This window comes from Eucalyptus grandis, chromosome 9 (genome assembly GCF_016545825.1).
Source record: "Eucalyptus grandis isolate ANBG69807.140 chromosome 9, ASM1654582v1, whole genome shotgun sequence".
Lineage (NCBI taxonomy): Eukaryota > Viridiplantae > Streptophyta > Magnoliopsida > Myrtales > Myrtaceae > Eucalyptus > Eucalyptus grandis.
The window spans coordinates 31,595,203-31,611,351 of NC_052620.1; the positions used below are offsets into that span (position 1 = coordinate 31,595,203).

A 16,149-nucleotide genomic window follows, 5' to 3' on the forward strand; every position below is an offset into this window, starting at 1 on the left:
ATTATATCTATCTTTTTTGTTTTAGCAACAAATTAAGAAAAAAAAAAAAGATTTTTGATTAGCTTATGCCATGCCAAACCAAACATCCTCAGGTGAAAATAGAATATTTCCTCAACCCTCAACAGCTCAACAAAAATGTCTTTCCAAGGTTCCAACTTTCTTGTTTTTGACCAGCCAATCTTTCCCGGCGACCACCTATCGCGGCTCGCGCGTTCGCTCTGTCTGAATCGTTGAACCGAGCAGAGCCCCGAGCGCTTCCCTTCGAGCTCCGCTTCTGCACGAGCTCCATACCAGCAATCCCGAAGCCCCGAATACCAGGGGCAGATCCCGCGAGAAGGACGGAGATCAATGGGGGTCCAAGATGGGATCTTGGGGACGGGCGATGCCCGAGCCGGAGAAGGCGTCAGCGGGAAGCGGAGGTGGCTGAAGAGGCGGGAGCGGTGGCTGGTGGTCCTCGGGGTGGCTCTCCACGCCGTGTACATGCTCAGCATATTCGACATCTACTTCAAGACTCCCATTGTCCACGGCATGGATCCCGTCGCTCCTCGCTTCTCCGCACCCGCCAAGCGCCTCGTTCTTCTCGTTGGTATGGTGTCGCGCCCACCACCTGTTTGGGGTTTTGCCTTTTAAATTCGACCTCAAGTTTGCATTTTTTTCTTTTGGGTGTGAGCTCCCGCTGGGTCTTAGCTCAATGTGACTCTGTAAGTATGGAAACTGCATTGCCTGGACGGCGTTTGTTAGTTTTTCAAATGAAAGAAATGGGCTGACAATTGTAAGCTTGACGATTGGAAACTTGAAAGTGGAGAGGCTTGATGCTTCTCTGTAGATTTTTTATATTTCAACTGTGTTTAAGTTAAAGTTTGGGATGTCTTTATTAATTTGTCTGTCTATGTGATGGAGGACACTTAGTCTTGAACATTTTGTGATTGCTTCAAAGTTGGCTATCGAGCTTTCTCTGAGCCGGTTACTTCTAGCAAGAAGTTACTCTCTGACACAGGTGGAAATTTAAATTTGCAGCGGATGGCTTGCGTGCGGATAAATTTTATGAACCGGATTCGGAAGGACACTTTAGAGCACCTTTCTTGAGAAGTATAATTAAAGAAAGAGGTCGCTGGGGAGTGTCCCATGCTCGTCCTCCTACAGAATCAAGGCCTGGACATGTTGCTATTATAGCTGGGTTTTATGAGGACCCCAGTGCTGTGACAAAAGGTCAGTTATCGGTGTATTTTATCGAACTTTTCGGTTGCATGTAACATCTCCAACTTAGACTCCTATCTGCTAACGAGTGCTGGATGTGGTGTTATTCTTCACTGATGGGTGACATTCCTTTGGCAGGATGGAAAGCTAATCCTGTTGAATTTGACTCGGTATTTAATAGAAGCAAACATACGTATGCCTTTGGTAGCCCAGACATAGTTCCTATATTCTGTGGTGCCTTGCCACATAGCACTTGGAATAGCTACCCACATGAGTTTGAAGACTTTGCAACTGGTATGTGCTCACCCTGTTGAACTCAAAATCTTTTTGATATGAATTTGGTAATTTGCCATTAGATTAAGAAAAACTTCCATAGCTTGTGATACCTCAAAAATTAGATTTTTCTCATTGCCTACTCATGTTGGCAGTTAGTTCTTCCTGTGGTAATTTTTCATCTGGTATGTGCCTATAGTCTATGACAGATTACCCGAGCACCTGCCTCCCTCCCTCGCTCTCTCTCACTTAAGATATGCATGGAAGAGTTTTCTCAGAAAGTATTCTTATGGCATGTTTTTACTCTTTACTTTGTCTGTAACTTAGATTTAATTTTATTTCCTTAAATGCATCTGGGTGTTTTCTCAGTTGATTCAGTGAGCATTGGTGTGCCTTATAAAAAATAAATAGTGTTTTTCTGGGAATTCCTCTAATTCTGAAACTAGTGCTTATTACACTTTCTACACGCGGCCACTTCAGGCGTTAATATGACTTGAATTCACGCCTAAGTGGCTTGTCAGTGTTGACATAGACTCAATTATTTTGTTTATCTCCTCTTCATTTGCTGTCAGGGTGTATTTGTGTTTTTTCCTTTACCTCATATCTTTAACATTTGCTTTTGTTGTTGCAGATGCATCCTTTTGGATGAGTGGTCTTTTGATCAATTTCAAAACCTCTTGGACAGGTCTTTTACCGATGAGGACTTGAGAGAAGCACTTCAACAGGATAATCTGGTTGTCTTTCTCCATCTACTAGGCTGTGACTCAAATGGACATGCTCATCGACCCTTCTCATCCATCTATCTCAATAATGTTAAGGTCGTTGATCACATTGCCAAACGTGTTTTTGATCTCGTTGAAGGTTATTACAAAGATAATCGCACTGCGTATGTTTTTACAGCTGATCACGGAATGAGCGACAAAGGTTTGATATGACGCGTTTTTCTTTTTCATTTCTGGAAAAAGTTGCTGAAGTGAATTTTCTAATAAGCATGCGAAGTTGTTAAGCAAAATTTTTCTTGTGGTAATATAAAATTAAGGTGTGCATTTCTGCCGCCCAGTTATCTCTTAACTCAATTTCTAGCTTTTGTCCTTGCATTTCCTGCTGATCAAACTTGCCTCTGTTAGATGATGTGCTGTAAGTCATTGCTAGGGTCTTTTGGATGGTTGCAATTGGCAAATCTGTGTCCACTACTGGATAATCCATGTTCAACTTTTCCTCTTATGGTCATGTGCCCCAAATCTTATGGTTCATCTAATGGGATGTAAAAGTCGTCACATATGGCAAGGATTTCTCTAGTTTCACATGCTAATATATAGATTGAATTTTGTATTGGGCCGAATAATTATTTTATCAATGTCCAATCAAAATATGAAACCTGATTTGAATGGAAAGCTAGAGCTGTAGTCTGGTTAAATTGATTGTGTATTCATTAGTATTGGCAATTTAACTGCTGACCCACAGAGTTTTTTCCCAATGAGACCTTCAATTTGATATTGTACTTGAACTGAATTTAACCTCGATCACTTAATTAATAGCAATGGTTTGGTGCTTGCTGCCTCATTTGAGCATATCCATCCTTTTGCTGTTTTGCTGGGTGCACCAGCAATAATAAGGTGCTCCCTTGGCCAACCTTTAGTCCTTCATAAGCTAAAAAGAAAACAATCCTATAAGATAGAATGTTTTGCTGTTCAGCTATGAGGACTCTCATCATGCTCTTTTTCTTTTTGAGTCTGCCAGGCACTCATAAGTATTTGTTCATTCGTAATTTTTCTCCGGTACCTTTTAGATGCTGAAGCTAATATGATTAAGTTGTATCTGATAGGAAGTCATGGAGATGGGCATCCCTCCAACACTGACACACCCCTTGTTGTTTGGGGAGCTGGGGTTAAATATCCCAAATCAGCTTCTGCCAGTGACCACTCTGATCATGGCCGGTTTGTTGATGAGCATATGCATGACACGCCAACACCTACGGTGTGGGGCCTTAGTGGCATTGAAAGAGTGGATGTCAATCAAGCTGATATTGCACCTCTTATGGTATAACAGATTGGTTTTATTTTATCAATTTGTTAGCCTATGTGGATTGTTCATAAATTTTATTTGTTTGATTTATGGCAGTCAACTCTTATTGGTTTGCCATGTCCAATGAACTCAGTGGGAAATTTGCCTCTTGGATACATTGATATGAATGAGGTGAGTTCTAAGTAGTGTAACATCTATAGATGTTGAATTCTGTCAAAAGTATGATTAAATTTATTTATTAAATGATTTTTTCAATCTAAAGAAAACGTGGAATCTTCATTCTATGTTGATATTTTCCTGATGCAACAAGAGAAAACCTTTTCTTTCATTTGCAGGCAGAGGAAGTTGAAGCTGTGCTGTCCAATACAAAACAAATACTAAACCAGTTCCTTCATAAATCACGTATCCTATCCTCAAGTCAGGTTCAGTCTTGGTAAAATGATTTTTGAGGAAGCTTTCTTGGAATTTCAAATCATTGCAGTCTTCTTTTGAAATTTACCCTATTTTTTTACGTGTAATCTCAGTTTTGCTGTTCACATAATTTCTATTCGATACTTAGGCAATAGTTTAGCATGTCAGATAAAGTCTTGTAAATAAGATCTATGTTCTATATTGTTTAACAATATAAAGCGCATCCTCTTGACATATATTTCCATTAGATGAACTGCCATATGTTGCAAACGTACTTATTATGATATATATGTTTTTTCATATTGAGTTTCGGATTTGTGTGCATGGATTGAAAGGAGACAACATAGTTTCTTTTGACTATCGGCTTGACAAGTTCAGATATAAAGCAATCAAATACATTATTCTTCAAGCCATTCAAACCACTAGAGCACTATATGTCAGTTGTGGACCAAATTGAGGAACTGATCTCCATCGGAGATTACAAAGCTGCATTGAAGCGAAGTGAAGATTTAAGGAGTTTGGCTCTTGAAGGCCTTCATTATTTTCAAACTTATGATTGGCTGATGCTGATGGCTGTAATTACTTCGGGATATATTGGTTGGATGCTCTATCTCGTTCTCCATGTGCTGCAATCTTATACGTCATTGCCGGGTGTTCTATTCCGAAAGGAGAGAGCAGTGCAGCAGAAAAAAGACACCAGAAAAGTAATGTGTAAACCTTGTTTGTGGTTTTTGTATTGAATGAGAATACAGACATGAGGAAGAAGGGTTTAACTAGTAGTTGTCCACCCTTATCAAGATTCCAAATGCCTGAAGTTCAATTTATCTTCCTCCTCCTATATTACTTATCCACTAGGGAGAAAAAAGAAGACTGTAGAACTAGACATGAGATGTGCACACATTTCGGCATGGCATTATAAACAAATGTCAAGAGATTAAGTTTCTAGATCACAAATCCTTTCCCATCTATGCATTGCAAACTGCATGCTGAACGAAACATATGGTAATTTAGGTTGGGGGTGGGGTTGTGGAAGGCAGCCTTCGCGGTGGAAGCGTTGTCATTAGAACCAGTCAAAAGGGATTTAAGTAATCAGATGGGGATTGCAGCTTCTACCATACTCTTGACCTTTTCTTGGTTTATCATAGGCGCATTGTTGTTTGAGAAACTCTTTTTGTGCTTACTAGTAAGGAAAGTTACTCTTTTGCTCATGAGTCTCATGGCATAAACTCCGGTCAATTTGTTTTTGTCACTTGCTTTCTAGCTGGATTTTTCTTGGATATAATATGGTTGCCTTTTATCTGTTGAACAGTTCTTTCTTTTTTGGATGGGCCTTCTGATGGATCTATTTTCCCATTTTAGGGACAAACTCTGCTTCTTGCATTTTTTCCCAGGTTCTTCTTACTGACATTCAATTCCCATCATGGCAGATACTTGTATGTGGATCTGCTGCAATGGGACTTGTGTCTATGATTTTATTCTGGGAGCAGTCTCCTCCTCTTTATCATGCATACATTGCAATGACCATATTTCTTTGGACACGAATAATTGGCGAGCATCAGTTCTTAAAAGCACTTTGGAGATACTTACGTGGAGAGAAGTTAAATTATGTCCTTAAACTTCTAGCTACCCTTGCTGTCTCTGTCATGATAGCTGAATTCCTGGTATGGACGCAAATGTAAATTTGATAAATCTGGGCAAACTCCTTGCATTGGCCCAGGTGAATAGACAATTTTGCATTCTGAATTTTTCTCTTTATTTATTCATCAGGTTAACAGCTTCACTGAGAGGAAGCTATATACATGGTGTTTCCTTTTTGCGGGGGTTACTGCCTTTTGTTACCTGTTCTACTTGATTCCATGGAGATCTCAGATACCAGCTTTTGTTTGCTTGGCCTGTTGGTTCCTGTCTGGATTCACATTGATGCCAGCTGAAATTCCTGATAATAATCCATTGGTGTATGTCACTTTACTAAACTATGACTTATTTTTCAGAGTGTTAGAGTGGCAAGTCTGCACTTGTTCTTTCATACACTTATAAGTTTGTTTTTCATTTCTTTTCTTTTGGAGGGGTGGGCTTTGTATTACCTTTATCTACTTTTTTTCTTCAATATCCCAACTTGAGGGTCCTGCTGTGAGATTTTCACCATTATCAAGGATTGCATATGTTAATATAAACACTCTTTCTCTATGCCACATATTCTATTTGGAGCATCTGGTTCCTTTTTCATGCAGAAAATACCATGAAAAATTCTTTTTCATGTCACTGCCAATTAGGAAAATGGAAGCTTTGTCATCTTTGGTGTAGTTGTTCTACTTTATGTAGATGACTAGCCACTAATGTTAAGTTGTACAAAGCATTGGGTTCTCCATGGAAAGAATGAAAAAAGAGGCCTCCACCTGTATATACGTGTCATCCTCAGTTGACCTTGACTTTCTTTTGCATTAACATCAGCTGATTTTGCTCCTATGCTGGGCATTGTGACTATTTTGTATAGGATATCTAGCGGAGTTATGATCACTGTTATAGGAGTAGCTGCAAGGTGGCTAGACAAGCATGCAGAAGGCAGTAAGTATTGGTCAAGTATCTGTAGTCATGACATGAAAAAGTCAAAGTTCTCCGTGCTCTTCCTCTTGCAGGTGCATGTTGTTATGTCTACCTTCTCTTTGGAAATTTCATCAGCTTTCACGGGATGACTTTCTTACCATTCTTTCACTAAGACCAGTTCTTTTGCCTCATCTGATAGGTACTATTGGTGGGGTTGTCCTCAATGATGGTATCACTTTCGACATCGCACAGAATGCAGAACCAAGAGCTACATATACTTCACCAGTTCCTGAATTGGCTCATTGCTGGTATGCTGTGGTCCCTTCTTGCTGTTTACTCAAACTTTTTGCTCCATTGTGCGGCCAATTTGAAGATTAAAGTGGCTTTCCATTTTCATTATCTTTACTGGCATACTTATTTATGTTCTTTTGGAATGTCATTTTTCTCTGATTAAAATCTCCATCTGAGGGAGAGTCACTTGTATAACAATCATGACCTGGTTGCTTGGGTACTGGTGCTACAGTTGTGCCAAACGTCAGAAGTGAACTAGACATACTGACTTGTTGCATTGGCTGGTGCTTCAGAATCCGTCTATAGACAGAGAGGCCTTTGAGGAGGATCAACATAATCCATTGAAATGCAACTGTGTTCCCTGTAAATAGATATGTTGTGACATAGCATAGCAGACTTATTTTTGGAACTCAAATGATTGTTTCATTGCCTCATGATTTTGTGTTCTTTTACTAGACTTATATCTAGGTTCCTAGTCTGTTGTTTGCACAAATCAATTGATGCTTACTGCTATTATTTTGTGCATTTAACTCTATTTATCTCTAATCGTGCAGTGTCCTCTCTATTTGTAGGTTCTTCTATGATTCTTCCTTTGTTTTCGGAAAATACCCTCTTATCTCGGTTGACTTCTATATTTCTTGGTTTTGCTCCCCCTTTCCTTCTTCTATCTATTGGGTAAACCTCTTTTATATACTCCCTTTCATCTGCCTATGTATTTCTAACTTTCAAGACACACATCCTGTTAGAACAATGCTTCATGTATTTTCCTCTTTGCCCTTTATATGGTACATGGTAGATATGAAGCTGTCTTCTATGGAGCACTTTCTCTTGCACTTGTGGCGTGGTTACTTTTTGAAAACACACTGCTCTATTTAAGTAAAACTGAGAAGAATACTGTCTCCAATATGAGCATGGTGGAAAATGCGGTTCTTGAAACTGATGATAGATACTTGCGGCTCTCTGATGTGAGAATTCCTCTAATTTTTGTAAGTTCCTTCTCCTCTCTCCATCTTGCCCTTAAAATAATTTGGGTCACTTAATCTCTCTTTATTTTTCTAAGAAAAAATTGCATATCATTTGGAGAAAAGATGGCTTATGCATGTGTTATTTGTGGTTGGCATAGTTGTATCCTAATTGATTAATTGCTATAATTTTTCAACAGAGAATTTTTTCAGCTAAGCAAGCGCATTAAATAGATTCAATAAGCATGCTTGGAGAAAATGTGAACATAAAGTCATCATATGGGCTCACTAGCTGTCTTTTCTTATCAATATGGTCCTCAAGTAATTGTTGGCAATGCTAAATGTTTTTGGAGTGCAAAAACTTGCAGAATTGGGTGCCTTCCTATATGATTTCATATCTCCTTAAATTCCTTTCACTATTCAGATAATAGGAGCCATTTGTGTTATTTAATGTCTCTTTTTCTCAGATGGTACTCTTCAATGTTGCCTTTTTCGGGACGGGGAATTTTGCGAGCATTGCAAGCTTTGAAATTTCATCTGTGTACCGATTTATAACTGTTTTCAGTGTAAGTAACCCCCGTTAGTGACAACTTCTTTCCATTTCAAAACAAAGCTTCCACTAAGTTGATGTGTGTTGCCGTCATTGCAGCCTTTTCTAATGGCAGCCCTACTTATCTTCAAGTTGTTCATACCATTCCTGCTTGTCATGTAAGTTCTTAGTTTCTCCCGTGAGAGCAAGTATATTGGCAGATCAAAAGATGGCAGTCCATTGAAAATAAAAGATTTGTTGATTGCTAGTAGTTACAATGGACAGTTGCGCTTTGATCACCCGATTTTTGTTTTTTTTTTAGGGTATGATTTTTGGTTAGTTATCTTGTATTTTTTTTTTCCTTTTTTTGGTTTTCCCTGTGAGAGATTTTCTTTCTTTGCTTCTTTTATCAGCTTGTAGCCCATAGAGAATGTAGGTCATCTCATTGCGCTCAAAGCATTTACCAAAATATTTTTATGAGAAGACCCTGTTATTTTTAAATCAATCTTAATGGATGATGAGCCTTCTGTGTTGTTCATACTGCCTGGGGGAGGTTAACTGATTTTATATTTGCTACAACTAAAACCATGATTGGTTTTTTTTTTTTTTTTGGGTGCAATCTGTATATGTGGACCAAGATCTGGCAGAGCTGCCATGTATCCAGATCTAAGATATATCTATTGTCTGGAAAGGCTTAAAATTAAAAAATATTGAAGTCTCTGTTTATGGACTATCGTAAACCAGAGTTTCATGAGCGCTGAAATTTCTGGTTTTATCAAGGTGGTATGTAGTGTTAATTAATAGAACTTGGTATTCTGAATTATGTGTTCCTTTAAGAATGCTATACTGCAAAAGCAGCGAGCCGCACTGCAAGTCTAGTTGCAATTTTAGTTCTTGTGGTCAACCTTTGACCTAGATGCCATATGCTTCATGACTTTCTTAACTCGTGAATCATTGGTTAGTGGAAATGATTATTCGAACATATGCCTTTTGAAGGTCACTGATCCATTCTTTACTTCTGCTTTCTTGTGAGATGATCTTTTCTCATCGGTCGATTGTGTGCCATTTACCTTTATGATAATAGAACTAGTCTCTTAATAGTTTGAAACTTGTAGCTTTTGATGTGATAAATGTTGTAACTGCCTATTTACTTATCTGATGATAATCTGTCTTCTGTAAATGCAGATGTACTTTTAGTGCAATAGCCAAACTGATTCGAGTTCCGCGATCAGGATGTTATTTCCTTGTTATATTATTTTCAGATGTGATGACCATCCACTTTTTCTTTCTGGTAACCATATTTTTGCTGTACTTCTCCTCCCTATAATTTTATCAGCTTCCATTGTCTAGCTTGCTCGCATAACTTATTTCTAATTGTAGTTCTTGTTCTGCCAACCTAACTTGCCATCACTTTTATTTAATATCAGGTCCGCAATACAGGAAGCTGGATGGAGATCGGTAACAGCATCAGTCATTTTGGGATTGTGAGCGCTCAAGTTGTGTTTGTGCTGTTACTTTTCGCTCTCACCGACATATACACAAAGGACATCAGAACTAGATCAGATCGTCCATCGTCTCGTAAAGTACGATGATCCCTTGAAGTTGGACTGGAGCCTCGAGATCAGTTGCCAGTTTTATATGACGGTGGGATCTGAGGGACATGATTCAATTCTTTTCTGGTTCTTTGTGTCAAGGCCAAGATCACGTGGCCAGTAATATGGAGCCAATTGGTGAAGTCCGGTCATGGAGACTTCCATACACGAACGCCTCGCTGCACTTGCCTCCATTATATCGATTGACCTATACACAACAGTTTTGACAATTTTTCACCTGGCGAAATAGAGCTTAGTTTCTAACTTGATCTTGCGGAAGCATAGTCGGCTTTGTTCTAGCGTTCAACTTCCATCATGAATTAGTTTATTTTTCTGTTGATGCTGCTGCGGGACACTTTTGTATGGAAGAGATGCTTTTCCCATTTATGTGACGGTTTTCTCCGAGTCTTGTGTCCATGCCTACTTGAGGATAAAGCCTTTTGGCCGGCGCCCGCCAAATTTCCTTCGTCCCTAAGGTAGAAGGATCAGCAGGTGGACAAAACGCACTCAACGACTTTTCAAACGCTTGTAGAGAAAGATTCATTCGTACATGATGCAATCGTCAACGCGTTTTTAAAACGCATTGATGAAGAAAAGACCTACAAGGTAGTGCACGACCAATTGGAGAAACACGTTCTCATTTCAATAGATATTGGATGGAAACGAGCTCGAACATGAAAGACTACTCTACCCAATTGACTCAAGAGTCTGATCGGTAATGTAATTCTTACGTTTGTCAGTATGCATATTTTTATTTTATTTTGGTTCGAGTTTGAGCTTTGGCTTGTGGAAGTTTACTCTTTTCTTACACTTCACGAAAGTGAGTTTATGCTAAAGTCATAGACTAAGTTATGCTCAAATTGAATGTCGAGCAGCATCCGAGTCTAGATGGTTGGATTTGACTCGAGTTATGAAATCGTGTCTAACTCTAGTTACACTCAAAGGTTGCAATCAAGAAATCCTGGCAAAAGGAATAAAAAGGAAAAAAAAAGAGAAATGATTGAGGGATGGTTTTTAATTTATCGTGATAATGACAGTTCAGAAAAATTAAATAATAAATAATTATAAATTGTTGTGAAGTCAACTTTTTAAAGAATTTATAGCTTATAACAAGTCATAACCGTTATGCTAGCAAAACCCTAAATAAAAAAGAAGAAGAAATCTCAATGGAGACTAAGACACGAGGAAGTCATTACTTGCCTTCCTTGCCATATAATTGCCAACGACTTTCCAAAGCACCTTCCTCATACAGACTCAGCCAAGAAAGAAAAGGACATTTTGCAGTTGAAAGATAACTTATTACAAAAGCAAACCGGCTTTTTTTTATCCTTATCTTTTTTGTTGGGGTCAGAACAAAAGCAAACCAGTTTAAGGCACGCAAAGGACATATCTGTTTTCTAGGCCACACGGTTGAATTTAAAAAAGGGATAAGTGTTCCAGGAAGTCACATATAACTTTGTTCACAAAATGCGTTTCGATCCTAAAACTTGCAAAAAGTACATTTAAGTCCTAAAATTTGTTAAATTGTTTCAATGAATCCTAAGATCGACGCCGTTAGCTTTTTCCATTAAAAATGCTGACGTGGCATTTTAAATAATTTTTTATTTTCTAGGTTTATTTTTTAATTAATTTTTATCCATTTTTAAAAAAAATTAGATTTAAAAACTATAAAATTAAATTTATTCTTATCTTATTTTCAACAAAAACTAAAAAGAAAAGTTAAAATTTTTTTTTTTAAAATTTTTAAAAATAAATTTAAAAAATAATGTTAACTTTTTAAATATGTTTTTATAAATATTTTAACTTAAAAAATATTTTTAATTAAAATGTTTTTTTAATAAATATTTTAACTTTTTAAAAAGTTTTTGGTGAAAATAAGATAAAATGAATAAATTTGATTGTTTTAGTTTTTAAATCTAATTTTTTAAAAAATAATTAAAAAAATTCATGTAGAAAATAAAAAATTATTTAAAATGCCACGTCGGCATTTTTAACGGAAAATGCTAACGCGTCGATTTTAGACTCGTTTGAAATAATTTGACAAGTTTTAGGACTTAAATGCATTTTTCAGTATGTTTTTAGGACCAAATACATTTTGATAAGTTGTAGAACTTAATACTTATTTCTTTAAAAAAAAGAAAAAAAGAAAAGACGTTAATTTCCCGCGTGAATATTTTGGAGTTCGTGCCCGTCGTCCTCTTTTCCCATTGGCCTGTTGGGGGAGTTGAAACAGCTTTTAGCATTAAACAAGGAATATTGTCCTCGAACGTCGACGCACGCTCATTTCCGGAAAATTCACCTCACAATACCATAAAATTTACAAGAGAAAAGGAGCTCACCAAGGAACCGGCCTATTCCTTTTGCTCGGGATATCTCGAGCTTAAATGCCTGGTTTTGGGTTTGTCCATGGGGAATTTGTGGAGCAAACGCAAACGACCTCTTGATCCTGACTGTATCAATTCTCCAAATCCCAAGAGGCGCAATTCAACAGATATCGACTCGCCGGTTCTGCCGCAAGAACAGCAATCCAACAACCGTGCTCCTCCGACGATGGACTATGAAATAGCCGCTGAACCTCTGTACGTATTGTAGCAAAAGGAGCAAGCTCCTTTTAGCTTTCCTCGACTTTATGGTTTGTTCCGAAAGCGAAAGAGACCCATCTTCGGAATCCGCGAAAAGGAGACGCGTTCTTGTTTTTAGTTCCTCAAGTTGGTCTCTTGTTCTTGATGTCGTTTTCTTGTTTTTTGGCAGATACAGCAACGGACTCGATTTGGCGAACCTGGCCGTGTCCTCCGGTATTCTTGGCAATTCATGGGCTGCAATCTCTAAACTCCGGTCCCAGGTTGACCGCGACCACCAAAGCCCCTCATCTTCCGAAACCGTGAAGATTCAAGAATTTGAATACCCGAGATACAAGGTCATTGCTTTTGTGACGCCTCCGGTTGCTGCAAGTTATCTCCAAGAAGAGAGCGGTTTGGTCGAATCTTCTTCATCGGAGGCCTCCGAGTTTCAGTTTCTCTGCTCCAAGAAGAACCCGTCTTTTGCAATAAACAAGGAGGCGATCTCTCTGTTCAACTCTCTCCAAGATAAGCTCTATGACCTGAGAACTAAGGTAAACATCCTTTTATCTATCGTTTCTTTTCGAGTAATTTATGAGCTGGAGTTACTAATTTTGAAAGTCAACGAGCTTTGCTTAGTCTCTCAGATTTAGAAATTAGGTCTTGTTGAAGTGGGGTTGCTGCAATACATACATGTGCTCTGATAATTGCTTCGCCGATGATCGTTTTGAGCTGTCTTCTTCACATAAAGTTAGCTTTATTTGAGTGAAAAGTGGATCGCCCCCTTTCTTGCTTCTTTCAGAGCGTGGCTTGCATCTTTTGGCAAAATGGGTGATGATGAGCAGTCGGTCAAATTGTCTGAACAGTTCCTGTGGCATCAATGGCCCGTCGCCTTTTCCAATCTTTTTCAGTTGAGTTGACCTTAATCCCATTCGGAGCCGATAAGAGAAATAAGGATCAAAACGTTTCCAGTTAATCTTAAGCATGCCACTAGTGTCAATTGTCAATGTCTGAATCTTGAGTCTGGTGTGAAAAAGTTCGTTCGACATCTTTTCTGACTGACCACAATATTTGCTGAGAGCACTTCTAGTTTGAGGGACCCCGTCCAAGTAGAAATTCCAAATCGGACTTTTGATGTAAATTAGGAAAGTCTTGAGTGGACTTTTGGTAGACCGAACATATGGAGCAACGATGAATCTGGTTTGGAGTTAGACTACGTTTGAATAGATCTCCTAATTTGAGTATGCTAAAAGGGGTTGGCTGATTTGGATCAAAATATTATGTATATAAGAGATGGTTTTGGTTTTTTGCCTGACTTTTGGCTGTGACAATCAATTGTGCGGCTTGCAAGTGAATTATTTCACCAGAAAAATAACAGTGTTTTGAAACCAATTAATTTTGTGGGAAAATCTGTGAATTCCTTTGTGAGATTGATAGATTGTATTGTGAGGAATTGTGAGGTCTAAATTCTATGTCAATTATTGAGTGTACTAGTAGTTGGGAAATAGTGAGAATCTTTGAGTGACTTGAGTGTGATTGTAATTTTGGTGCATAATTTTATTTATATTATTATAAATGCCTGTTTTCCGCAATAATATGAAAAGGGAAATGTTGTGATTATGTCTGCAAAACTGACTTCGGGACGCATGCTGCAAGTTGGAAATCTGACTGGCCCCAGAGACTTGTGTTTGTCGATGCTCATCCAGTTTTGTTGCAGGTAGTGAATCCCCGCGAGTCTATTCCACACATTATAACTGGAGATTGTTTGGGTGGATCCATTGCCTCTCTTTTCACATTATGGCTCCTACACACACTCGGTACGGAAACCACAAAGCGTCCGCTTTGCATCACATTTCGTTCGCCCCTCATCGGGGACAACGGCTTCCAACAAGCAGTATTGCAAAATCCAACCTGGAGTGCTTGCTTCATGCATGTGGTTCATAAGGACGACTGTTTCCCCAAAATCTTTCACCCGTCGACCACGGAGCAGAACCTATACAAGCCTTTTGGAACATTTCTTGTGTGTTCCGAATCGGGTAGTGCATGTTTCGAAGCCCCTAAATCCATAATTGAGTTGCTAGCCCCCAGGAGCCTAGATAGTGCCCAAATTGTCAATTATGAGAGCATCATTAAATGTCTTGAACAACAATTGATTTGCAAGAGCCACTTTGAATTTAGTGTGCCTGTTACTGATTTATTTGAAGCTGGGATAACTGCACAAGTTGCAGCAGTTGGCCTTCTGCAAATTCAGGTAACTACTTATTATACCTTCTTTTGCATACACGTTCTGAAAACATCTCAGGAGGGGATTTCACAATCGTTCTAGTTGAAACCAGAAGTGTGCTTTGTCGTATAAATCAAAATGCATTGTATCCCAGCTTTTAGCTTCACATACTTAACTAGGAAAATTCGCTCCCCTTGTTATGAATGCTTTCCTCTTACCTTTTGGAAGTTCATTTACTGAACTTACATTGTCATGGCAGCCGCAGAATATGGATGTCGATGCTCTGTTGAGGGAGATAGTTAAGTCTGAAAAAGATGTCCTAGAACAAAAGAATAAAGCATTTGATCCAGCAAAGGATTTGAATGACATGAAAGTGTGCATGGCTAATTTGGAATGGTACAAGAAGAAATGCGAAAACGATGGCCACGGTTGTGGTTATTACGACAGCTTCAAAAACAAAATGGCTAGGCGTGACTATGGAGCCGTTAAGTTTGTGAGAAAGCTCACTGATTACTGGGAACAGGTGGTGGAAAATGCGGAGAAGAGGCCTCAGAGAGAGGGAGAACCGCTGCGGAATCGCTGGCTTTTTGGAGGAACAAACTATCGGAGGTTGGTCGAACCGCTCCACATAGCTGACTACTATAAATGGGGCAAAAGAGGTTACATGTCTCAAGGGAGATCCAAGCACTTCAAGCTATTGAAAGACTGGTTGGACAAACATCCGAAGCAGACAGCAAAGAGTGTCCCTAACGATTCGAAGATGAAGAAGATCATGTTGAGCGTCACGGAGGATTCGTGCTTCTGGGCACATGTGGAGGAGGCACGAATATCGTGTAGGTTGTTGAACAGCGGAGGATCGAACAGCACAGAAATAGAAAAATTGGTCTGGTTCGAGGGGTATGTCATGAATTTGCTCAAGAACTACTCGGTTTCTACTGATATTTTCTTGGATAGCAGCAGCTACATGCAATGGTGGAGGGAGTATGACGATATATTGGCGAAGCAAATGATGGGAGCTTCTCACAACTCGCAACTCGCTGATTTCATGACAAATGGCGACTTGTACCGGTATAAATCAGGTACCTCAGCATTTGAATGTAAATGATAGTGTACCATAAGAGCAAGAATGTGCCCATTTCACTCGATTTGTTGATGCTTTGCTTGAATTGATTTGGATTCTCTTTGCACCATTGCTCATCTCGAGTTCAAAAATTTGATTCGGAAGGCAATAATTTATGTTTTTAAAGCCTTTCTGTTTTTTCCACTTCTGGAATTACTCATACGTTTGTTCCTTACAGTGCTGGTTCTGACTCGATGGAAAATTATTGTCACAAGACTATAATAAAAACGAGCAATTTCAACCACAACAGCATAGCAAAAAAGGCAAAGAAAAAAGATTGCTGTAACTTTATTAAGCATTTTTAATGCTTTATTATCAAAAGGCCCCTCTTGTTGAAGCGGAGAGATTGACTGAATCATGCCAAATACAATTTAAGCTGAGTTAACAATCTCTCCCTACGTCCGCTGGAACTGATTACTCATT

At 38.8% G+C, this 16,149-nt stretch overlaps 2 protein-coding genes across 2 annotated transcripts; both read left to right on the forward strand.

The window, feature by feature from the left end:
• The first annotated feature begins 92 nt into the window (after positions 1-92).
• Positions 93-10,239, forward strand: LOC104419293 (GPI ethanolamine phosphate transferase 1). The gene is made up of 18 exons (XM_039301700.1): positions 93-586; positions 1,018-1,209; positions 1,336-1,495; positions 2,102-2,394; positions 3,296-3,510; positions 3,592-3,666; positions 3,831-3,897; positions 4,285-4,610; positions 5,334-5,567; positions 5,674-5,861; positions 6,401-6,542; positions 6,650-6,758; positions 7,314-7,416; positions 7,538-7,727; positions 8,171-8,269; positions 8,353-8,411; positions 9,418-9,523; positions 9,660-10,239. Exons 1-18 carry the CDS (start codon positions 349-351, stop codon positions 9,822-9,824), a joined length of 2,961 nt encoding a protein of 986 aa, XP_039157634.1. The 5' UTR covers positions 93-348; the 3' UTR covers positions 9,825-10,239.
• A 1,821-nt stretch (positions 10,240-12,060) lies between these two features.
• On the forward strand, positions 12,061-15,870 carry LOC104419294 (senescence-associated carboxylesterase 101). Its single transcript, XM_010030920.3, has 4 exons — positions 12,061-12,403; positions 12,576-12,936; positions 14,100-14,633; positions 14,866-15,870. Exons 1-4 carry the CDS (start codon positions 12,231-12,233, stop codon positions 15,709-15,711), a joined length of 1,914 nt encoding a protein of 637 aa, XP_010029222.3. The 5' UTR covers positions 12,061-12,230; the 3' UTR covers positions 15,712-15,870.
• The last annotated feature ends 279 nt before the right edge of the window (positions 15,871-16,149 follow it).